The sequence below is a fragment of the Heptranchias perlo genome, chromosome 18 (genome assembly GCF_035084215.1).
Source record: "Heptranchias perlo isolate sHepPer1 chromosome 18, sHepPer1.hap1, whole genome shotgun sequence".
NCBI classification, from domain to species: domain Eukaryota; kingdom Metazoa; phylum Chordata; class Chondrichthyes; order Hexanchiformes; family Hexanchidae; genus Heptranchias; species Heptranchias perlo.
In genome coordinates this window covers 2,820,478-2,845,492 of record NC_090342.1, presented here as the reverse complement: position 1 = coordinate 2,845,492, position 25,015 = coordinate 2,820,478, and the positions used below count along the sequence as shown (strand labels likewise).

General features: G+C 46.3%; 1 protein-coding gene across 1 annotated transcript in view; it reads left to right on the top strand.

Annotated features, from left to right (window-relative positions):
* utp20 (UTP20 small subunit processome component) overlaps window positions 1-25,015 on the top strand; it is a 106,220-nt gene that overhangs the window by 14,023 nt on the left and 67,182 nt on the right. The window contains exons 12-26 of the mRNA XM_067999214.1: window positions 1,853-2,031; window positions 3,138-3,299; window positions 3,983-4,074; window positions 4,714-4,819; window positions 7,461-7,611; window positions 9,331-9,393; window positions 10,080-10,238; window positions 10,882-10,958; window positions 11,412-11,491; window positions 13,282-13,525; window positions 14,430-14,615; window positions 18,389-18,479; window positions 18,575-18,660; window positions 19,498-19,623; window positions 24,106-24,272. Of these exons, the coding sequence (XP_067855315.1) occupies window positions 1,853-2,031; window positions 3,138-3,299; window positions 3,983-4,074; window positions 4,714-4,819; window positions 7,461-7,611; window positions 9,331-9,393; window positions 10,080-10,238; window positions 10,882-10,958; window positions 11,412-11,491; window positions 13,282-13,525; window positions 14,430-14,615; window positions 18,389-18,479; window positions 18,575-18,660; window positions 19,498-19,623; window positions 24,106-24,272 (1,969 nt within the window). The remainder of the gene's footprint in view (window positions 1-1,852; window positions 2,032-3,137; window positions 3,300-3,982; window positions 4,075-4,713; window positions 4,820-7,460; window positions 7,612-9,330; window positions 9,394-10,079; window positions 10,239-10,881; window positions 10,959-11,411; window positions 11,492-13,281; window positions 13,526-14,429; window positions 14,616-18,388; window positions 18,480-18,574; window positions 18,661-19,497; window positions 19,624-24,105; window positions 24,273-25,015) is intronic.

The window sequence follows — 25,015 nt, the reverse complement described above, 5'->3', positions numbered from 1 at the left end:
TTATGGATGCTGGGTAAAGAACTCCCCATTCTACTGAGAATTTTTACAGTACGTACAAAGACCATTTTGAAAATAAGGACACGTGCAAAAAACAAGCTGATGCCGGTCACTGTACTCTTTTGGATTCAGTACTCAACACACCATAGAACCATAGATGTTTACAACGCACAGGATGCCATTCGACCCATGGAATCTGTGCCAGCTGTTTGCCAGATGTAGTTGATCCACTGTGGAACATTTTGGAAATGTCATCACTTTTTTGCCGAACATGTTTTAAGTGCTTCATTTATTTGACCCAATAGCTGGGCCGTGGTAAAAGGCTCACTAGAGGTGCTTACTAGGGTGTATGTAGGACCATTGCTATAGAGACCGTGCATCCTAGTATTATAAAGCTTACTTAAAGATGGAGAGAAAATAATGGAAGTGATGGAGGGGAGACTGACACAGAAAGCAGAGAGAAAATAAGAAGGAGAAGTGAAGGAGGAGTATGAGAGAAGGAAGGAGTGAGGGCGCTGAAGGAGGAGAGAGGGGGCAGAAGTGATGGATAAGGTCGATAGTCAAAATCTTTTCCCAAAGGTAGGGGAGTCTATAACGAGGGGGCACAGATTTAAGGTGAGAGGGGAGAGATACAAAAGGATCCAGAGGGGCAATTTTTTCACTCAAAGGGTGGTGAGTGTCTGGAACGAGCTGCCAGAGGCAGTAGTAGAGGCGGGTACAATTTTGTCTTTTAAAAAGCATTTGGACAGTTACATGGGGAAGATGGGTATCGAGGGATATGGGCCAAGTGCAGGCAATTGGGACTAGCTTAGTGGTATAAACTGGGCGACATGGACATGTTGGGCCGAAGGGCCTGTTTCCATGTTGTAACTTCTATGATTCTATGATTCTATAAGGGGGAAAAAGAGGGAGAGATGGAGGGGGGGGGGGAGATGGAGAGAGAGAGGGGGGGAGGGGGGGGGAGATGGAGAGAGAGGGGGAGGGGGGGGGAGGGGGAGAGAGAGGGGGAGGGGGGGGGGAGGGGGAGAGAGGGGGGAGGGGGAGAGAGGGGGGAGGGGGAGAGAGGGGGGAGGGCGAGAGAGGGAGGGGGGCGAGAGAGGGAGGGGGGCGAGAGAGGGAGGGGGGCGAGAGAGGGAGGGGGGCGAGAGAGGGGGGGAGGGGGAGAGGGAGTGAGAGGGGGAGAGGGGGAGAGGGAGGGAGAGGGGGGGAGAGGGAGGGAGAGGGGGAGAGGGAGGGAGAGGGGGAGAGGGAGGGAGAGGGGGGGAGAGGGGGAGACGGAGGGAGAGGGGGAGACGGAGGGAGAGGGGGAGACGGACGGACGGAGGGAGAGGGGGAGACGGAGGGAGAGGGGGAGACGGGGGGAGAGGGGGGAGGGGGGGGAAGAGGGGGAGATGAGAGACGGGGAAGGGAAAGGGGAGGAGAGAAGGAACTTGCGATTGTATTTACCTCGAAGTGAGGGAGATAAAGGTCGGGAAGTTCTCAGAGCCATTCTCACTCCGCCTCGTTACTTCACCGGAAACCTCGTTTACACCGCTCTTCCGGCGAAGTGACGCCAGTGGAGCGGGAACAGCCGCGAGGAATTTCCCCGCCGAAGCATTCAAATTATGTGGAAGCTGCCCAACACGGTTTGTGGCAGCAATTCTCACCGTTTTTTTATGTAAGGTCTTACTCACGTTTTATACTTTTAAAATGAAAGAGAAACAGAAAGCAATGGTTTGTAAAGTTAGTTTTTTTTAACTTAAAAAAAAAAGTAGTCTATTACGTTTTGGAAATTAGTAAACCCTGTAAATTGGAAACCCCTACGTTAAATGAACCACTTGGTTGGTGTTTAATTGTTTGTGTATTGTTTTTAAAGCTGCTCTTGCCGAATTTGCTGCAGTACGTGGAAGAATGTTTTGGGATTGACGATTCATCCGCCAGGGAAGAATCTCTGGGACTGTTGGTGAAACTGATTCTGACCAAAGCTGAGCCTCCGACTGTTGGATCAATGGCATTTGAAAAGTATCCTCTCCTCTTTACAGGACGGTCGCAAATGTGAGTACAGTGATAACACGGTTTGTGATAACGCGCGTCATTGAAACAGGGCAAGACTGGCATTTTCCTACATATATGGAATCATACAGCACAGAAGGAGGCCATTCAGCCCATCATGCTTGTGCCAGCTCCTCTTGAATGTGGAATTGCTCGGGCTGCAAGTGTAACCTGTCCATTAATCCGATTTCAAATGAGCCGAGATCGAAGATGTGGGTCAGTCTGGTTACGATGGATTTGAGCGAATGGAAGGAATCGGGTCAGTGCGGTTTACTGGTGACCACCACTGGCGTCCCATGATCACAGCCTATGAAATCGTGGGGTAAAAGGCCCTCTGTGCTGTTACCTGCAGTATTCTGGGGAGCTGCTGGTTTCCATCGATCTTAAAGGTAATGAATGGAAACGTGCAGTGGGAGCATGTAATTCTGCCATCCCATCCAGCCATATGCCAAGGAGTGGCACAGCAGAACTTTTGCTCCTAAATTGTATAATTTTAAAAATAATATTTCAGTTCCTTTAATGCATTGATGTGCATGTGAAGCAATGCGTACTTCACAGACTGAATGTTCAGAGGAACTTGATAGATTTTGAACTGTTAATTAAGAAACCAAATTGACTCTTCTGAAAATGATTTGCTGTCTGCTCACCGGGCGCCGCGAGCTGCCTGCTCACCGGGCACCGCGAGCGGTCTGCTCACCGGGCGCCGCGAGCGGTCTGCTCACCGGGCGCCGCGAGCGGTCTGCTCACCGGGCGCCGCGAGCGGTCTGCTCACCGGGCGCCGCGCCGCGAGCGGTCTGCTCACCGGGCGCCGCGAGCGGTCTGCTCACCGGGCACCGCGAGCGGCCTGCTCACCGGGCATCGCGGACTGTCTGCTCGCCGACCGCCGCGAGCGGCCTGCTCGCCGACCGCCGCGAGCGGCCTGCTCGCCGACCGCCGCGAGCTGCCTGCTCACCGGACCAGTGATGTCACACTTAAGAAAAAAAATTGAAATAAAGTGTAATCTTGAAATATAAAAAGCTTCAAGAAAGTTGGGCATTGATGTTTGTCGTTCAAGTCCTGCGTGCTAATCGAATAAAGCAGCTGTGTTTTACCTTTTAAACATCTTCCAGTTCCCATTCGAGTGATGAAAAGGACTCTGATGGAGTGGAGAATGGTGGACCAGTTACTTCGGTTTTCGATTACCTACTGTCTTTGCTTCATCTGCCTGAAGGTGGAAAGGTATCGGATCTTGCATATACCTGGGCTGCTTTGGTCGTTCTTCCTCATATCAGGTGAGAAAAGAAACTTTGGGCTGTCTTAGTTTTGCAACCGAAGGGTAAACTTTATGAATGGACCCTCATAATTAGGGGCCCCAGTGACTGCCTGTCCAAGGTCCCAGTACATGTTTGGTTAATTCGAGTCTCCTGTGCCTAGTGGCCCATGGGGAAACCCATTTCTTCCACTGCTGTCTGTCCAGGGCAAGGTATTTGACTCCAGTCAGAGTATCATCTCCCCTTACGTCTGGCAGATTGTGGTTCTCCACAGTTAATGTAATTATTTGCCAGTCTGTAACAGACTCGTCTTGTCTCTGGGTTGTTTCCGTAACGAAAGGCATTTTTATGTGGACAGGTCATTGGCCTGACTCGCAACCACCTACCAGGAGGACGAGCCTTTAGTCTGGATCCGACCTTTCCACCTGTTTGGCTTGGGTGATCCAATCAGGAGTTATATTCCCGCCGGCGTAGCTTTCCGGGCCATAGGAGCATGCAAGCCCTCCCACCAGGTCAAGCTGCAGTCCTGGGGAAGGTCGTATGTGCTCCCAGGAACTGAACGACAGGTTAACTGGCCAGTTGCGACGAAGAGTCTGCGACTTCCACCTCTATCAGCGTCTGTTTTTGTGTTTACAGCATTTTGCTGTTTCACTTCATACCTCCAGTTTTTTTTTCAATCTCTATCATTCCAACTTTTCCTGTAGGCCAATGGAATCCGAAAAAGTATTGGCCCCGGTTCAATCGCTTCTTGATTGGCTACTGACCGCTCTTGGAGAAAGTGATTCCATTAATGAAGGTCAGTTTGGTGTTTCAGGGAAAGACGAGTCTGGGGGGGGAGGGGATGGGGGAGGGGGCGAGGCCGAGGCCGATGGTCGGGGAGGGTGCGATGGGGGATGGGGGAGGCGAGGGTGATGGTGGGGGAGGCGATGGAGGGTGCATTTTATTCACTTCATTCAATCATTCTCTTTCAAAAGTACTTCATTGATCATGAAGTTCTTCGGGAAGTCCTGAGGTTATGGAAGGCACTATATAAATGCAAGTCATCTCTCTCTCTCTCTCTCTCTCTCCTTTCTTTTTCTTTCTCTTCCTCTCTCGCTTTTGTGCTCTTTCCATTTCTTTCACTCTCTATTTCTCTTGCTTTTGTGCTTTTTTTTCTCGTGCTCTTTCTCTCTCGCACTAAGACCTGATGGTGAAGTTCTAATTCACACACAGGATGATCAACACTTGAATAGAGTATTGGAGGCAAAAGCCCTGCAGTCAAAAGAGAAACAGTTGGATGCTGCAGTGGAAAACTTGTAGGGTCTCTCTGGATGGACTCAATGGCCTTGCTCATCTGTATCCATCTTGTGATCTGGACAAACCTAACTCTTCGGGTACGGGTGTCGTTATTTGCGCATTGGGTTGTCCATGACTGGTGCTTTGCTTGTTTTGATAGGATGGATGTACGTAGCTTGTCAAGCGGTCAGCACTCTCCTGAGCCTAACAGAGTCTTCTGAGATTCTCAGCTTTCTGCCTGTAGAACGTGTAAGGAATTTGATGAAGTAAGTATTCTTCTAGCTACTGTAACATGGCTAGAAAACTTTACACTTGCTGTAGGCCAATGAATTGTGTTTTGCGATTGAGAATTACAGAGCATATCAGCAAACGGATTAATGAGAACGTTTAGTAACTGGTGTTGCCGTACCCAGCCTCTACTGTCGGGAGGTGAATCGAATATTTGTACAACTTGATTCCTCCCGTTAGAGGCCAGCAACATACTGGAGCAGTGCATTTACAGGCCCGTAATGGAGCAGTGCATTTACAGGCCCGTGATGGAGCAGTACATCTACAGGCCCGTAATGGAGCAGTGCATTTACAGGCCCGTGATGGAGCAGTGCATTTACAGGCCCGTGATGGAGCAGTGCATTTACAGGCCCGTAATGGAGCAGTGCATTTACAGGCCCGTAATGGAGCAGTGCATTTACAGGCCCGTAATGGAGCAGTGCATTTACAGGCCCGTGATGGAGCATTGCATTTACAGGCCCGTGATGGAGCAGTGCATTTACAGGCCCGTAATGGAGCAGTGCATTTACAGGCCCGTGATGGAGCAGTGCATTTACAGGCCCGTAATGGAGCAGTGCATTTACAGGCCCGTGATGGAGCAGTGCATTTACAGGCCCGTAATGGAGCAGTGCATTTACAGGCCCGTGATGGAGCAGTGCATTTACAGGCCCGTGATGGAGCAGTGCATTTACAGGCCCGTGATGGAGCAGTGCATTTACAGGCCCGTGATGGAGCAGTGCATTTACAGGCCCGTGATGGAGCAGTGCATTTACAGGCCCGTGATGGAGCAGTGCATTTACAGGCCCGTGATGGAGCAGTGCATTTACAGGCCCGTGATGGAGCAGTGCATTTACAGGCCCGTGATGGAGCAGTGCATTTACAGGCCCGTGATGGAGCAGTGCATTTACAGGCCCGTGATGGAGCAGTGCATTTACAGGCCCGTGATGGAGCAGTGCATTTACAGGCCCGTGATGGAGCAGTGCATTTACAGGCCCGTGATGGAGCAGTGCATTTACAGGCCCGTAATGGAGCAGTGCATCTACAGGCCCGTGATGGAGCAGTGCGTTTACAGGCCCGTGATGGAGCAGTGCGTTTACAGGCCCGTGATGGAGCAGTGCGTTTACAGGCCCGTAATGGAGCAGTGCGTTTACAGGCCCGTAATGGAGCAGTGCGTTTACAGGCCCGTAATGGAGCAGTGCGTTTACAGGCCCGTAATGGAGCAGTGCGTTTACAGGCCCGTAATGGAGCAGTGCGTTTACAGGCCCGTAATGGAGCAGTGCGTTTACAGGCCCGTAATGGAGCAGTGCGTTTACAGGCCCGTAATGGAGCAGTGCGTTTACAGGCCCGTAATGGAGCAGTGCGTTTACAGGCCCGTAATGGAGCAGTGCGTTTACAGGCCCGTAATGGAGCAGTGCGTTTACAGGCCCGTAATGGAGCAGTGCGTTTACAGGCCCGTAATGGAGCAGTGCGTTTACAGGCCCGTAATGGAGCAGTGCATTTACAGGCCCGTAATGGAGCAGTGCATTTACAGGCCCGTGATGGAGCATTGCATTTACAGGCCCGTGATGGAGCAGTGCATTTACAGGCCCGTAATGGAGCAGTGCTTTACAGGCCCGTGATGGAGCAGTGCATTTACAGGCCCGTAATGGAGCAGTGCATTTACAGGCCCGTGATGGAGCAGTGCATTTACAGGCCCGTGATGGAGCAGTGCATTTACAGGCCCGTGATGGAGCAGTGCATTTACAGGCCCGTGATGGAGCAGTGCATTTACAGGCCCGTGATGGAGCAGTGCATTTACAGGCCCGTGATGGAGCAGTGCATTTACAGGCCCGTGATGGAGCAGTGCATTTACAGGCCCGTGATGGAGCAGTGCATTTACAGGCCCGTGATGGAGCAGTGCATTTACAGGCCCGTGATGGAGCAGTGCATTTACAGGCCCGTGATGGAGCAGTGCATTTACAGGCCCGTGATGGAGCAGTGCATTTACAGGCCCGTGATGGAGCAGTGCATTTACAGGCCCGTGATGGAGCAGTGCATTTACAGGCCCGTAATGGAGCAGTGCATCTACAGGCCCGTGATGGAGCAGTGCGTTTACAGGCCCGTGATGGAGCAGTGCGTTTACAGGCCCATGATGGAGCAGTGCGTTTACAGGCCCGTAATGGAGCAGTGCGTTTACAGGCCCGTGATGGAGCAGTGCGTTTACAGGCCCGTAATGGAGCAGTGCGTTTACAGGCCCGTAATGGAGCAGTGCATTTACAGGCCCGTAATGGAGCAGTGCGTTTACAGGCCCGTAATGGAGCAGTGCGTTTACAGGCCCGTAATGGAGCAGTGCGTTTACAGGCCCGTAATGGAGCAGTGCGTTTACAGGCCCGTAATGGAGCAGTGCGTTTACAGGCCCGTAATGGAGCAGTGCTTTTACAGGCCCGTAATGGAGCAGTGGAACATTGCATTACAGATCAGTAATGAAGTACAGGAGCAGCACATTACAGAGTGAGCTGTACATTGTGGCAGGACATTATGTTTGTATTTTTAGTAAAAATGTGATACTTTTAACGGGCTGGATGTGTAATCGGTTCTGATTTGGCGAATCTGCTGCTCAGTGTTTTACGTCAGTATCATTTTCATAATTAATTTTCTCAGAAACTCACCGTCTAACGCCTCTGCTCTATTGCTGGTTGACCTTTACTACACTCGGTTAACTTTATGTGGCTGTAAAGATTTAGTCTCACAAGACACGCTGCTTGACCTGTTCAAGGAACTTCGGCCAAATCTTTCAACAAACGTTTCAAAGGTAATTTAAAAGCAAAATTTAGTTTAAAGTTTCAATATTCTAACTTGACTGTCTTTGAAATATTATTGATAAGTTAGAATCTGCTTTGTCCTTGACATTTGTGTGATTGTATTGATATATTTAAAATAATAGAAGAAAGAATGAACTTCCATTTATATTGCACATTTTCATATCCTCAGGACATCCCAAAGCGCTTAACAGGCAGTGAAATATTTTGAAGTGTGGTCATTGTTATGTAGACAAACATGGCAGACAATTTCCACACTGCAGTATCTCACAAATAGTAATGAGGAGAATGACCAGGTAATCTGTTTTAGTGATGTTGGTTGAGGGATAAATATTGGCCAAGACACTGGGGAGAACTCCCCTGCTCTTCAAATAGTGCCGTGGGATCTTTTACCTCCACCTGAGAGCGCAGACGGGGCCTCAGTTTAACGTCTCATCCGAAAGACGGCACCTCCGACAGTGCAGCACCCCCTCAGTACTGCACTGGGAGTGTCAGCCTGGATTAATCCTGAAGTTCACCCGATATTTTCCATTAACAAAGCCACAAAGATAAAGAAACCACAACCCATGTTTTTGTCATGTTGTAGTTGTGCACTGCCACGCATCATTGATTGGGGCGAGAGAGAAAAGGGGGCAAGTTTAAAAGTTTATTGAAATATTTTAAAGCTTTTATCAACAACAGCGACAACTTGCATTTATATAGCGCCTTTACTGTAGTCCCCCACCAATCATTGAAATGTTACCACGTGTTTATTGTCATTTGGTTTTTACTGAAAAATGTGCATTTTTTTCTAAACTTCATTTTTTCAAACCTGCAATTTGTCCATGATCTAAATTTACTCTGCGATGGGGGTATCTCTGGACAGACTGGCATTTATTGACCATCCCTAGTTACCCTGAGAAGGTGCTGGTTGGCCTTCTCCTTGAACCACTGCGGTCCGTATGGCGATTTTGCTCTCGTGTTGGTGTTGGGTAGTAATTCCACGATATTGACCCAACGACGATGACCAAGTCAGGAAGGTGTTCCCACGACATTGCTGCTCTCGCCCTTCTCGGTGGTAGAGATCGCAGGGGAGGGACGTGGTATTGAAATAAACCTCGATGAATTGCTTGGAGAAGAACTTGGAGGCGCCTCTCTACCTCGCCTCCTTTAAATCGCTCCTTAAAACCTACCTTTTTGACCTGTCCTAATTGCTCCTTGTGTGGCTCGGTGTCAAAAGTTCTGGTAATCGCTCCTGTGAAACGCCGTGGGAGGTTTTACTACGTTAAAGGCACCATATAAATGCAAGCTGTTGATGGTTCTGTGACGAGTACATACCTGTGTTGTACCGGTCATTATAAGTAAAATTCTGAGAGAGATTTTACTCTGCAGCGCTAGCTGAGAATTCTGTAGGTGCAGTTACTGGCAAATATCGTGTTTAAACACTTTGTACTTATTTTATGGTTGACCACCCAATGCCTTCGTATCAGCTCAAGAAGATTTAAGTGATTCATTGTAAATATATAACTCTATAAGCACGTGCTTGTAAACAAATCAAATAAGCAAACTTGTAGTAATTTGTTTTGGTCTTAATCAACAATTCTTGTTCTGTATATAAGAATTTTTTTTGGTTTGCGTATGAACAGATTCATTGGTACCGGCTCTGTGTTTCAGTTCCTGTGCATGGCCTGTCTACTGTCTTTCTATGAATTTTTCCTGTTTCTGTGTATTAGGTGCGATTACTTACACTGCGGATCATGAATCATTTTGAAGTGCAACTACCAAAAACAGTAGAGGTATGAAATTTCCTGCATTGCACCCGATGGAAATCACTGTGTACAAATACATCAGTGCTCTGGTAAAATATTAAAACTTGAAGTTCCATTCACCTGAACGGTGAGTTAGCCGGTGAGACGTCCTTCCTGCGGAGCTTAGGGAGGAGTAGGGCATCGGGTAGCGCAACTTTCGTATTTCTGCGTTTAACTGCGGGGTCGCCGGAAGTTGCTCTACCATTTGCGCTGTTAGTCTCACCGTTATTTTCAGAGCAAAATCCGGGCCAGTGTGTTTTAGTGATGCTGGTTGAGGGATAAATATTGGCCAGGACACCGGGGAGAGCTCCCCTGCTCTTCAAAATAGTGCTGTGGGATCTCGCCCTCACACCAGAGTTGGCACTGCAGCACTCCTGCAGGCTGGAGGGTGTAATTACAGTGTGACAAGTTTACATAGATAGTTTCCATTATAATTGTGAACATAGGAATTTATAATTGAAAAAAATTGACTAAGTGTGTGTAGACATTAGAGTTCGGAGCGGTTTAATCACAGATAATTACAGTCAAGATACAAACTTTTCTGTGTTTGTTTATATATAGGATTTCCGCATCGTTCACCTGAGGAAGGAGGTAGCCTCCGAAAGCTTGTGAATTTAAAATAAAATTGCTGGACTATAACTTGGTGTTGTAAAATTGTTTACAATTATATATAGGATGACAGTGATGGAGATCTTCAGTCTGTGTTTGCCATCTTACTCCAAGCTGAACTCGTCCCTGCAACTGTTCACGACTACAGGGAGAAATTATTACACCTGAGGAAGCTAAGGCATGATCTGGTACAGCCGTGTGTCCCTGAAGGACCGTATTGTGAGGTGGGGAGTAGGGCGGTTTTTATATTTGTGTTTGATAGTTGTAAGTTTTAGCAAGGGACGAAAACTAGGGCACTAAGAGCAGGAAATACAAAGCATGTCATGTTTGTATTTCCTAAAATAATACTGGCATCTGCTTTAATTAATGCATGAGGTTCATTGTGTGCTGATCTTCAAACAGTTTTAATTGAAATTAGTGGAGATACATAGCAGGCCTGCCAACATCTGAAAAGAGAAAAGGCAGGCTGACATTGTGAGACCGGACTCATTAGAATTGATAAAGGTTTTACCTGAAACATTAACCTGTCATTTCACTTCACAGATATTGGCTGACCTACTGTGTATTCCTAGCATTTTCTGATTTTGTTTCAGATTTCCAGCATGTGCAGCTGGAAATTTCCGGAATTTCTTTTTCAGCTTTGAGTACTTGTTCAAGAAGAGTTTGGTTGTAGCAATTTGTTAATCTTAGATTTGTAACATTGAAGATCTTAACTCAACATGGCGTTAGAACAGTTTACTCCTTTGGTTAAATACCAGGTTGATTGCTGTTTATCCCTAGTTCATATTTAACGGGTATTTGGGAGGTGCTTACGGCTGTACTGATTGACGAGAGCTCTGTTTACAGTTTTGTGATACTTTTTTCCAGGTTCCTCTTCAGTATTTGATAGGAATGCTTTATATAAACTTTAGCGCACTGTGGGACCCAGTGGTAGAGCTTATTGTGTAAGTATGAGTTAAGTTACAATGCCCGTGATTGTATGCCTATGCAGCTTAAACCCTCTCGCTGAAATAAAACTGAAAAGTAGTTGATCTCAAAGGCTATATATTTAGTTTAAAAAAAAGTTTAGATCCAGTCTTCAATGCTAAAAATTAATAGGAACGAAAAAAAAATGGAATGAGAAAAAAACTCTTATTTTTGCAGGTAACAGCTATAGGAGGATGTGATTTGAAAATTCAGTTTCTGCTTTATCCAAATCAGTGTTGTGTTCATATCTAGTTCAATTTTTTAATATATAAGGAATATCAAGTTTGACAAACTAAATTTGAACCCTTAATAATGAATAATTTTAATAGTATGTTGGTATAACCTAGTGTGTTATAATTAAATTATAGCTACTATCAACGTAGACCATCGTAAATGTTTGATATTTTGTATTATTTTCTTCCCTCTTCCAGTTCTCATGCATATGGAATGGAAAATAAAGCATTCTGGCATGTTTATTATGGGCATTTAGACCAGGCAGCTCTCTTTACAGGTAAACAAAAATAGTAAATTTTCTTTATTGCTTTTAATATATAAATTGATCTCCCATGACATTGCTCAGAGTAGTGGGATGGTGGCGATTTGTAAGGAGAACATTACACTATAGAAAGAAAGAACTTGCATTTATATAGCGCCTTTTACAGCATCAGAAGGCCCCAAAGTGCTTCAGAGCCAGTGAAGTACTTTTGAAGTTTAGTCACTGTTGTAATGTCGGGAAACGCGGCAGGCAATTTGCGCACAGCAAGATCCCACAAACAGCAATATGTTAATAACCTGTTTTAGCGATGCTGGTTGAGGGATAAATATTAGCCAAGACACCGGGCAGAACTCCCCTGTTCTTCGAATAGTGCTGTGTGATCATTTACGCCCACCTGAGGGGGCAGGCGTCTCATTCAAAAGACCATTATCCCATGTGGTAACCAGTATCATTTTGCTGCTAAGGTGAAACTGTCTATTTAAGACTAAAAAAAAATCTAATTGAGACGGCAATACTGGGAGAGTTCATTCAGAGGTTAATTATTCAGTTGAAGAGCAGAATTCTGGCTTTGTTTATGGGAAAGGAAGGCCTTGCATGTATCTAGAGCCTCCATGTCCTTGGGACTCCAAGTGTTTCACAGCCAATGGTTTATTTTGTTTCACTCTAAATAGATGAATCTGTGTATTTATCGTTGGTTGTAAACTGCTAAGGCCAATCAGAGGGTAGCTGTAACTGCTTGTAAATTTTGGGCTCCAGTACAATACGTGGCTTTCTCATTTTCAAAAAATAATGGCAACTCTTCAAAGCATTGCCATTCAAGAGTTTTCAAGTGAGCTACATGGAGTGGAGTGGATGGACTCTGAGTGCAAAGCTATATCTACCTATGTAATCTATCCAGTTATTTATCTTTCTATCTATAAATTGAAGCATAAGTAGCACAATATTTATCCAGAATCAGTGATCTATATTAATGCCTGGACTTGGGTATAGAGGGTATAATTTCAAAGTTTGCAGATGACACGAAACTTGGGAATGTAGTAAACAATGTGGAGGATAGTGATAGACTAGTGAAATGGGCCGACACATGGTAGATGAAATTTAACGCAGAGAGTGTGAAGTGATGCATTTTGGTAGGAAGAATGAGGAGAGGCAAAATAAACTAAATGATACAATTTTAAAGGGAGTGCAGGAACAGAGAGACCTGGGGGTGTATGTACACAAATCTTTGAAGGTGGCAGGACAAGTTGAGAAGGCTGTTTAAAAAAAGCACACACGATCCTGGGCTTTATTAATAGAGGCATAGAGTACAAAAGCAAGGAAGTTATGCTAAACCTTTATAAAACACTGGTTAGACCTCAGCTGGATTATTTGCCCAGTCTATATGAAGATTAAAGTCCCCCAGGATTATTGCATTACCTTTGTTGCAAGTTCCTCTTATTTCTTGATTAATACTTTGCCCAACAGTATAACTACTGTTAGGGGACCAACAAACTACTCCCACCAGTGTTTTCTGCCCCTTGTTACTTCTGATCTCCACCCATACTGATTCTATTTCCTGATCTTCCAAGCCAAGATCCTTTCTCACCACTGTCCCTATTTCATCCTTTATTATCAGGGCTACCCCCCCTCCCCTTTTCCATTTTGTCTGACTTCTCGAAAAGCCAAGTACCCTGGAATATTGGAATACTGCCGCTACCGCCATCACCATCACCACTGCTTTTACAGGGAGCGGTTCCTGGGCCTCCCGCTCAAGTCCGCTCTCTTGCAATATGAACTATGTTGCCTGTGGTTTCTTTTTTAAACAGAGAAAGAATTAAAACATGAAATGGGAGAGGAACAAAAGGAGCAGGTCACTCCGGATACTGAGAGTTTGCCAACGGGTGGTATTGGAAGATTGTACCAAGATCAACTCTACTTGGCGACTAAATCCAGCGAGAGAACAGATCACACCAACTTCCGGTTTCTGCTTTGGAAAGCGATGGCTGGTTTTCCTGATCGAGTAGAGCCTCGGTCAAAGGAGCTCTCTCCTTTGCTTCTAAGATTTATTAAGTAAGTCAAGAATAACTAGCAATAAAAAGTTTGGTTTTACACACATCTTGGTGCAACTGGCATAGCCTCACCAGGATTATCCTTTCAAAGACATTGAGTAGTCCAGTCCATTTTTAGATGTGGAGAATGTGAGCAGAGTATGGTCGGCTAATGTTTGTTACTGGACCAGTAACCCAGAGGTTGAGAGTTCAAATCCCACCATGGCAGGTTGTGAAATTGAATTCAATAAATCTAATAATCTGTGGGCCATTAAAGCTGCCAGATTGTCGTAAAATCCCAACTGGTTCACTAGTATGCATCATGGAAGGGAGTCTGGACGACATCTGACTCCAGTCTCAGGTTACATGGTTGACCTCAGGGCGACTAGAGATGGCCAGTGACTATGCTGCCTCATTGGTGTCACTGACCAAGATTACTAGTTTAAGACTTGGCAGTAACGTGGCAGTTTGGCAGTGTTGTCCAATAGAAATCGCTGAATAGCCACAGGTGAGGCCATGGCGACACCGTTTTACCCACAGGCACTAATTTTAGTGGAAAACTCCTCAAACACAACACAGGTCTTCACACGGGGATATTTACTTAACAAACATCTCCCACCATTCAGTAACCAAGGGAGTAAAGTATTCACAACGATCGAAAAACACTCGCCCACTCTGCTTTTCGTCTTACCCTTTGACCAACAAATAATAAAAAGGTTAAAGTCCACACGCCGAGCGAATGATCACATGATCAACGGCAGGGTCTATTACTCATTTTTGATTTACTTAACAGAAATGCAGTTAGTCACATCTGGATTCCCATTTAGCTGCATTTGGTTAGTGGCTTAACGTATTGGACAACTCTGATTTAGAAGCAAGATGTAATTGATCCACTATCAAGTGACCTGCCTTTCTGGTTCATCTAGCAATGAGTATTACCCGGCAGATTTGCTGGTAGCCCCTACTGAGGACATCAGGAAGAAGCAATGCGCTGATGAGAAGGTGACAGCCACAGATGTGATGGATGGGGGTGTTGCCGTTGACGATGAGGCAACAGCTCCCGAAGAATCCAAGTTTGCTGTGGAGAAGAAGCCCAGGAGGGCTGCTGTAAAGTAAGTTAAACTTTCACCCTCCGTAAACGTCAGCTCATCCAAAACTCTGCTGCCCGTATCCTAACTCGCACCAAGTCCCATTCACCCATCACCCCTTGTGCTCGCTGACCTACATTGGCTTTCGGTCCGGCACCGCCTCGATTTTAAAATTCTCATCCTTTTGTTCAAATCCCACCGTGGCCTCCCCCCTCCCTATCTCTGTAACCTCCTCCAGCCCTACAACCCTCCGAGATCTCTGCGCTCCTCCAATTGTGGCCTCTTGCGCATCCTCGATTTTCATTTCTCTACCATTGGCGGCCGTGCCTTCAGCTGCCTCGGCCCTGAGCTCTGGAATTCCCTCCCTAAGCCTCTCCGCCTCGCCACCTCTCTCTCCTCCTTTAAGACGCTCCTCAAAACCTACTCTTCGGCCCTATGCTCTGGAATTCCCTCCTGAAACCACTACCCCTTTCTTCTACTTTTAAGCTGCACCTTGACTCTTACCTCTTTCCTGTCCTAACATCTCCTTATGTGGCTCGGTGTCAAATTTTGTATGAAAACACTCCTGTGAAGCGCCTTGGGATGTTTTATTACGTTAAATACGCTATATAAATGCAAGTTTTTGTTGTAATAGCAGTTCTGTAAACCTGCATTCATATAGCACCTTTTAGATCCTCAGGATAATTAATTTGCTTCACAGCAAATTAATTATTTTTGAAGTGCAGTCTTTGTTACGTGAGCAAATAGGGCAGCCAATTTGGCAGCAAGATCCCATAAACACCATTAAGATGGTTGAACGAGTCATCTATTTTGGTGGTGTTGGTTGAGGGATGGCACTAAACCAGTAGTGTGAATGAACCATTAGATACTAGACTGAAATAAAGCTATGGAAATATTGTACCTAATACGGGTTGGTGTTGGAAAATTGTGGACAAGCAGGGAACTTAGCTGAAAGGAGAGATGGAGGCCGTCGTTGGGTAGCTGGAATACTTCTCTGCTTGCCGCTTCAAGAATAATATTGAGCAGTTTGGCATTGTTCTGATTGCACGAATTGCAGTTCTGCCACCAATAGTCCCACTCGAGCCACACAGCTCCTCGAAACATCTCCTAGAAATTCACATTGATGTGAAGTACCACTCGAGTGTGTCGCTTCTTGTAATCTCAGGGTTTAAAAATGAACTTGTCCGCAAGATTTTATTGCTCTATTGGATCACGAGGTTGGATCCATTTCTCTGAGCGAAGCAGTTAGCGTCGAGGCTATGGTGGTCTTTCAGTGTAAATGATACTTAAACATTGAAATATCACCAGCAGCATGTTAATAAGACATCCTACTGCCACTTGTCCAGGGGTGTTTTCACAATGTAGAATCATCAAGACCAGTCACAGTCCTTGATGAATTATTTTTTTTCCTCGGGCTATCACTTGCAGTTGCGCTGACATAAGAACATAGGAATTGATAGACGGAGAAAAGACCAAGGGCCATCTAGTTCGCTTTCTACTATCCCGGTAGTCACATGATGCAATAATGGAGTCATTGACTAATCATAGCAATTGATCTCTATCAATGAGTCTCCAACAGACCCAGACATGAGGCGAGGAAAACCCCCAGTGGTGGAGAGCTTTGGGAACCAGAGGTCCAAAGTCACCTGTTACACTCACCACACGTCATGTCTCAAATTACTCATATATTGGAGCACTAAATATTATTTTCTGAAATAAATCTATTTGCATTTGAATGAATTAATACTAACTGCTTCCACCGTCTCCATAGATTGACTGCTCTCTCAATGAAATATTGTTTCTGCAGATTAGTTTTGAATCTACCCCCTCTTCGAGCGTTTCCCATAACCCGGAGAGGGCGTCTCCCAGGGTTGGATCCCATATCTGGACTTGGGTTACATTTTGATATCAGCGTGAAACGGAAGCTGCTTTGCGGCTGTGTTAAAGGAAGAAGAGCAGGGAAGTTCTCCCCGGAGTCCTGGGCAGGATTTAACCCTCAACCAACATCACTAAAAAAAAAATGATCTGCTCATTTATCTCGTTGCTGTTTGTGGGACCTTGCTGTGCACAAATTGGCAGCCACGTTTCCTACATTACAACAGTGACTTTTCTTCAAAAAGTACTTCATTGGCTGTAAAGCGCATTGAGGCGTCCTGAGGTGGTGAAAGGTGCTATAGAAAAGCAAATCTTTTTATACGAGGCAGTGTCCTAGGCCCAACCATCTTCAGCTGCTTCATCAATGACCTTCCTCCATCATAAGGTCAGAAATGGGGATGTTCGCTGATGATTGCACAGTGTTCAGTTCCATTCGCAACCCCTCAGATATTGAAGCAGTCTGTGCCCGCATGCAGCAAGACCTGGACAACATCCAGGCTTGGGCTGATAAGTGGCAAGTAACATTCGTGGCAGGAAATGACCATCTCCAACAAGAGAGAGTCTAACCACCTCCTCTTGACATTCAACGGCATTACCATCGGCGAATCCTCCGCCACCAACATCCTGTGGGTCACCATTGACCAGAAACTTAACTGGACCAGCCACATAAATACTGTGGCTACAAGAACAGGTCAGAGGCTGGGTATTCTGCAGTGAGTGACTCACCTCCTGACTCCCCAAAGCCTTTCCACCATCTACAAGGCACAAGTCAGGAGTGTGATGGAATACTCTCCACTTGCCTGGATGAGTGCAGCTCCAACAACACTCAAGAAACTCGACTCCATCCAGGACAAAACAGCCCGCTTGATTGGCAGCCCATCCACCACCCTAAACGCTCACTCCCTTCACCACCAGCGCACCGTGGCTGCAGTGTGTACCATCCACAGGATGCACTGCAGCAACTCGCCGAGGATTCTTTGACAGCACCTCCCAAACCCATGACCTCTACCACCTAGAAGGACAAGGGCAGCAGGCACATGAGAACAACACCACCTGCACGTTCCCCTCCAAGTCACACACCATCCCGACTTGGAAATATATCGCCGTTCCTTCATTGTTGCTGGGTCAAAATCCTGGAACTCTCTCCCTAACAGCACTGTGGGAGAACCTTCACCACACGGACTGCCACCTTCTCAAGGGCAATTAGGGATGGGCAATAAATGCTGGCCTCGCCACCGTCGCCCACATCCCATCAACAAATAAAAAAAAATTATCCGGTTAAATTTTGTGGTGCTCTGCTAACAGAAGGTGCAGGGTTTAAAATCAGGAACATTTTCCGATGAAGCTTTTTGGCGAGAGAGCAGACCGAGGCCACGCATGAGTCTCATTTAACGGGAGTGTTTATCCAAATTGGTAACATTCCGAATTTCACGGCTATGGGTGAGTTGCTCGTAAGTAGTGCCATGGGACCTTAAACCGTCCCCCTGAAACCCTGCAACAGGCAGACGGGGCCTCGGTTTAACGTCTCATCCAAAGGACGGCACCTCTGGCAGTGCAGCACTCCCTGAGTACCAAGCTGGAGTGTCGGCCTGGACTGTGGGGAACGGGGCTGAAACCTGGAACTTTGTGACTGAGCTGAGGGTGTTACTAACGGAACCAAACTGTCCCGTAGATGCACGTTTTGATGTATAAAAGGGTTGAATCATGAACCAAATGGTGATGCACTGAAACATTTGGATCCTTTTATATGTTGCATTCATGGTTATCACTCCAGGGAGCCGGCCCCCCTGCTGTTCGGCAGTGAAATGCAAGCTTTATTTTGAGGTAATCCAGCCCTCCACTCCTTCACGTCGAGTTTTAATGCTAATTACCCTGGCTTTATTCATTTTCTACTAATTTTAATGTGATTTTTGTCTTTACAGGCAACTGATAGCTCATCTGAAAGTTTTCTCTAAATTTACCAACCCAAGGTCTCTTTACCTGGAACCCAAGCTGAAGGAATTATACACCCAGGTAACTAAACGAGTATATGGTCCAGAACACCTGAATTATCATTTTTTTTCTGCAGTGAAGCACCTCTTCTAACCTGTTCCTATTCCCCCATTTAGCTGCTGTGTCATCATTACCAGGATGTGCAGAAAATTGCCTTGCAATGTCTGTTCACCTACAAACACCCACACCTGCTTCCTTACAGGTAGTGTTAACAATTCTGATTAGTAAATGAGTAATAGACACCATCTCATTGGTCAGTGTGATCGGGTGATGTCTCTCTCTGTGGTCTGTGATCGGGTGATGTTTCTCTCTTTCTCTGTGGTCAGTGTGATCGGGTGATCTCTCTCTCTGTGGTCTGTGATCGGGTGATGTCTCTCTGTGGTCAGTGTGATCGGGTGATCTCTCTCTCTCTGGTCAGTGTGATCGGGTGATGTTTCTCTCTCTCTGTGGTCAGTGTGATCGGGTGATGTCTCTCTCTCTCTCTCTCTCTGGTCAGTGTGATCGGGTGATGTCTCTCTCTCTCTGGTCAGTGTGATCGGGTGATGTTTCTCTCTCTCTTTGGTCAGTGTGATCGGGTGATGTTTCTCTCTCTGGTCAGTGTGATCGGGTGATGTTTCTCTCTCTGGTCAGTGTGATCGGGTGATGTTTCTCTCTCTCTCTCTGGTCAGTGTGATCGGGTGATGTTTCTCTCTCTGGTCAGTGTGATCGGGTGATGTTTCTCTCTCTGGTCAGTGTGATCGGGTGATGTTTCTCTCTCTCTGGTCAGTGTGATCGGGTGATGTTTCTCTCTCTGTGGTCAGTGTGATCGGGTGATGTTTCTCTCTCTCTGTGGTCAGTCTGATCAGGTGATGTCTCTCTCTCTGGTCAGTGCCGTTCTTGATTCTCAGCCCTGTGAGTATTTTGCTAAATATCCCATATGGACAAATAATACCAAAATTTATAATCTAATTCTGTGAAATGAATGGAGAGCTTTTTCCAAGCTTCCTTTTGAAGTTTACATAACTGGAAACTTAAAACCATTGTTGCTTTTGTTTTGCAGGGAGAATCTCGAGCGACTGCTAGAAGACAAGAACTTCAAAGAAGAAATAATTCACTTCAGTATCGCAGAGGAGACGACCATCGTGTCAGCCCCACACAGGACTGAGCTCGTCCCAGTTATAATGAGGTAGGCAAAGCGGAGCTTGTAAATGTTTTTTTTTGTGTACATATAATGTACAGCACAGAAACAGGCCATTCAGCCCAACTGGTCCATGCCGGTGCACGTGCTCCACACGAGCTGCCTCCCACCCCTCTTCATCTAACCCTATCAGCATATCCTTCTATCCTCCCTGATGTGTTTATCTAGTTTCCCCTTAAATGCATCTATGCTATTCGCCTCAACTACTCCTTGTGGTAGCGAGGTCTGCATTCTCACCACTCTCTGGGTAAAGAAGTTTCTCCTGAATTCCCTATTGGATTTACTCGTGACTGTCTTATATTTATGGCCCCCTAGTTCTGGTCTCCCCCACAGGTGGAAACATTTTCTCTACATCTACCCTATCGAACTCTTTCATAATCTTAAAGACCTCTATCAGGTCACCCCTCAACCATGTCCGATGATTTTACAGGAATGTGCTACTCGTTCAACTCTTAGAATCATAGAATGGTTACAGCACAGAAGGAGGCCATTCAGCCCATCGAGTCCGCGCCGGCTCTATCCAAGAGCAATCCAGCTAGTCCCACTCCCCCGCCCTCTCCCTGTCGCCCTGCAAATTTTTTCCTTTCATGTACTTAAGCCTTGTATGACGGGAAATCTTTAACTGGCTTAGCACCACATCAGTGACTGTAACTCGCTCCTAACCATCCTTTATTCTGCAGTGGAGTTACGGTTTAGTTTTATATTCCCACAGTGATAGCTTTCATGGCTGCACTGGTTTTAAGCTCTGCAGCATAGGAGGTACTATGTGAGACATTAGTGAACAAATGCTTGAGAGTTTCTGTGGTGTTTTATCTATTTTTTGAGGTTTTGTTCACTGTGTCACCTCTGATAATTTCTACCTTTGTATCTTTTTTTAAAAATGGGAGGTCTGAATTTTGCATTGTCGACACAGTAAATAACCTTGAGGTCATAGAGCACGGATAGAGGCCCTTCGGCCCATCGTGTCCGTGCCGGCCATCAGCCCTGTCTACTCTAATCCCATATTCCAGCATTTGGTCCGTAGCCTTGTATGCTATGGCATTTCAAGTGCTCATCCAAATGCTTCTTGAATGTTGTGAGGGTTCCTGCCTCCACAACCCTTTCAGGCAGTGAGTTCCAGACTCCAACCACCCTCTGGGTGAAAAAGTTCTTTCTCAAATCCCCTCTAAACCTCCCGCCTTTTACCTTGAATCTATGTCCCCTTGTTATAGAACCCTCAACGAAGGGAAAAAGCTCCTTAGTATCCATCCTATCTGTGCCCCTCATAATTTTGTACACCTCAATCATGTCCTCCCTCAGCCTCCTCTGCTCCAAGGAAAACAAACCCAATCTTCCCAGTCTCTCTTCATAGCTGAAGCGCTCCAGCCCTGGTAACATCCTGGTGAATCTCCTCTGCACCCTCTCCAAAGCGATCACATCCTTCCTGTAGTGTGGCGACCAGAACTGCACACAGTACTCCAGCTGTGGCCTAACCAGTGTTTTATACAGCTCCATCATAACCTCCTTGCTCTTATATTCTATGCCTCGGCTAATAAAGGCAAGTATCCCATATGCCTTCTTTACCACCTTATCTACCTGTTCCGCCGCCTTCAGGGATCTGTGAACTTGCACACCAAGATCCCTCTGACCCTCTGTCTTGCCTAGGGTCCTCCCATTCATTGTGTATTCCCTTGCCTTGTTAGTCCCTCCAAAGTGCATCACCTCGCACTTTTCCGGGTTAAATTCCATTTGCCACTGTTCCGCCCATCTGACCAACCCATCTATATCGTCCTGCAGACTGAGGCTATCCTCCTCGCTATTTACCACCCTACCAATTTTTGTATCATCAGCGAACTTACTGATCATACCTTTTACATTCATATCCAAGTCATTAATGTAGACCACAAACAGCAAGGGACCCAGCACCGATCCCTGTGGTACCCCACTGGCCACAGGCTTCCAGTCACAAAAACAACCTTCGACCATCACCCTCTGCCTTCTGCCACTAAGCCAGTTTTGTATCCAAAGTGCCAAGGCACCCTGGATTCCATGGGCTCGTACCTTCTTGACCAGTCTCCTGTGGGGGACTTTATCGAAGGCCTTACTGAAATCCATGTATACCACATCCACTGCGTTACCCTCATCCACGCGCCTAGTCACCCCCTCAAAAAATTCAATCAAATTAGTCAGACATGATCTTCCCTTGACAAAGCCATGTTGACTATCCCTGATTAATCCTTGCTTCTCCAAGTGGAGACTAATTTTGTCCTTCAGAATTTTTTCCAATAATTTTCCTACCACTGATGTTAGGCTCACTGGCCTGTAGTTCCCCGGTTTTTCCCTACTCCCCTTCTTGAATAATGGTATTACATTAGCGGTTCTCCAGTCCTCTGGCACATCCCCTGTGGCCAGAGAGGTTCTGAATATATGTGTCAGAGCCCCCGCAATCTCCTCCTTTGCCTCACACAGTAAGGTCTATGCTTTGTCCTCACTGCTTGCAGTGGGCAAGGTTATTAGCCCAGTGTTTAATAAACACTGATTGCAAATTGAATTCTGTGTCCCGTTCTGACCACTGAGATTTCAAGCCCCAGAGGCAGAGCCAAGAGGCTGGTCCTTAGTGACGGGGGTCCGAGGACAGACTGGGGAAACGTGGACTTTTTGCCCTTGGAGAGAGGACTCGGAGCAGTGATCTTAGAGGTGTACAAGATAGTTAATAGTATGAAAAAGGAACATCTGGAATATTAATGAGAGGTGTAGAGGAACAGAGGGACCTTGGAGTGCATGTCCACAGATCCCTGAAGGTAGCAGGACAGGTAGATAAGGTGGTTAAAAAGGCATACGGGATACTTCCCTTTATTAGCCGAGGAATAGAATATAAAAGCAGGGAGGTTATGCTGGAACTGTATAAAACACTCGTTAGGCCACAGCTTGAGTACTGCGTTCAGTTCTGGTCACCACATTACAGGAAAGATGTGATTGCACCAGAGAGGGTACAGAGGAGATTTATGAGGATGTTGCCAGCGCTGGAGAATTTTAGCTGTGAGGAAAGATTGGACAGGCTGGGGTGGTTTTCTTTGGAACAAAGGAGGCTGAGGGGAGATTTAATTGAGGTGTACAAAATTATGAGGGGCCTAGATAGAGTGGATAGTGAGGACTTATTTCCCTTAGCAGAGGGGTCAGTGACCAGGGGGCATAGATTTAAAGTGATTGGTAGAAGGATTAGAGGGGAGCTGAGGAGAAATTTTTTCACCCAGAGGGTGGTGGGGGGTCTGGAACTCACTGCCTGAGAGGGTGGTAGAGGCAGAAACCATCAACTCATTTAAAAATACTTGGATGTGCACTTGAAGTGCCGTAACCTACAGGGCTACGGACCAAGTGCTGGAAAGTGGGATTAAGCTAGGTAGCTCTTTCGGCCAGCACAGACACGATGGGCCGAATGGCCTCCTTCTGTGCTGTAACTTTCTCTGATTCTATGATTAAAGTAAATTGGTAGAGTAGGACAGGATTCACGGGTTCAAACTTGTGATGGGTAACCTTTGGGATTGATATCAGGACGTTCTTCCCCACACGATGATTGACCAATACGTGGAATAACAACAACTTGCATTTATATAGTGCCTTTAACGTAGTAAAACGTCCCAAGGCACTTCACAGGAGCGATTATCAGACAGAAATTGATAATCGAGCCAAAGAAGGAGACATTAGGTCAGGTGACCAAAAGCTTAGTCGAAGAATCGATTTTAAGGAGCGTCTTAAAAGAGGAGAGAGAGGCGGAGAGGTTTAGAGAGGGAATTCCAGAGTTTAGGGCCTAGACGACTGAAGGCACGGCCGCCAGTGATGGGGTTAAGGAAGTGTGAGATGGACAAGGGTTCAGAGTTGGAGGAGTGCAGAGATCTCGGAGGGTTGTAGGGCTGTAGGAGGTTAGAGAGATAGGGAGGGGCGAGGCCATGGAGGGATTTGAACATGAGGATGAGAATTTTAAAATGGAGGTTTTGGTGGACCGGGAGCCAGTGTAGGTCAGCGAGGACAGGGGTGGTGGGCGAACGGGACTTGGTGCGAGTTAGGATACGGGGCAACAGAGTTTTGGATGAGCTCAAGTTTACGAAGGATTGAAGATGGGCGGCCGGGAGAGCATTGGAATAGTCGAGTCTGGAGGTAACAAAAGCACGGATGAGGGGTTCAGCAGCAGATGAGCTGAGGCAGGGCCGGAGACGGACGATATCATTGAGCTGGAAGAAGGCGGCCTTGACTCCCGGATAGAGTAGCGGAGGCAAAAATTTTGAAATCATTTTAAAGAAAATGTGGCTGTAGCCTTGCGGTGACTGTAGAGTATTCCTGGGTGGATGAATTAAGATGTGATGACGGCCTTTCACATCTGTCATTATCTCGTGACTCAAAGCAGTTGCTGTCTTCAAAGGGACATCCAAACTCCAAAAGCAAATTAGAATTCTTTCATGTAAAAATTTTTCATTCCCTCTTTTTTTTAAAAAGAATCCTTTATGGGCGCATGAGAAGCAAAACTGGGAGCAAAACACAAGGCAGAGCTGCAGCGGGGACTCGAATGGCCATTGTTCTACATTTCCTGGCTGGCTCGCTGCCTCAGGAGATACAAGTATTTCTGGACCTTCTCCTTGAACCAGTAAAGCATTTGACTCAAGGTACGCACTTACAGGCCTCCACAGCTCATGTTATTTATACTTTAAAGCTGCTATTCCTTCTGTTACGTATAAAATAAGTCATCTTTGTTCATGTCCGTTGTAAAAAAAAAATGTACATTTTAAGATCATGATTTTAATGTCGACTTCGTAAACTAGATTTCGGGCCCCAATTTAAAACCATCCAGGCTGATGTCAGGCAGCCTTTTTGTCTCCGATTTTCTCTCTCGCCTCACATCAAAATCAGGATAACATTCAGATATCCGACTAATCTCAATCCGGTGATCCCGCTGTGAAGTTTGTATTGTGATGTTAGGCTAGGACAGGTTATGGTTATGGAGGTGATGCCCCTCACTGTCGAATAGTCTACGGTACCTGCTCTGTTGGGTCACGCGTGAAGACCGGCCACATAGGCAAAGTACTGGAGGGCTGCCTGTGACTGTGGGATTGTACCCCATCAGTCATCCTACGAGGGAGGGGTGAGGGTTACCACTCTGCAATAATTCACTTTCTCAGTCATTTGCCACTTGGACCTTTAGCATTCCTGCTTTCTAACTCCCCCCATTCTGATCCTGGTTCCTACTGTCTCATTTCCTGCGATTGAACCAATTCTCTCCATATGTTTGGCTTCTAAATCTTGTCTAAAGATTGTCCCCAAGTTTCGTATCGTCGCTTCAGTTAGTTGAGAAACCCTTTGTTCGGCTGGGTGCAGTGTCCATTTTATTCACAACACCCTGCCCTGCTCA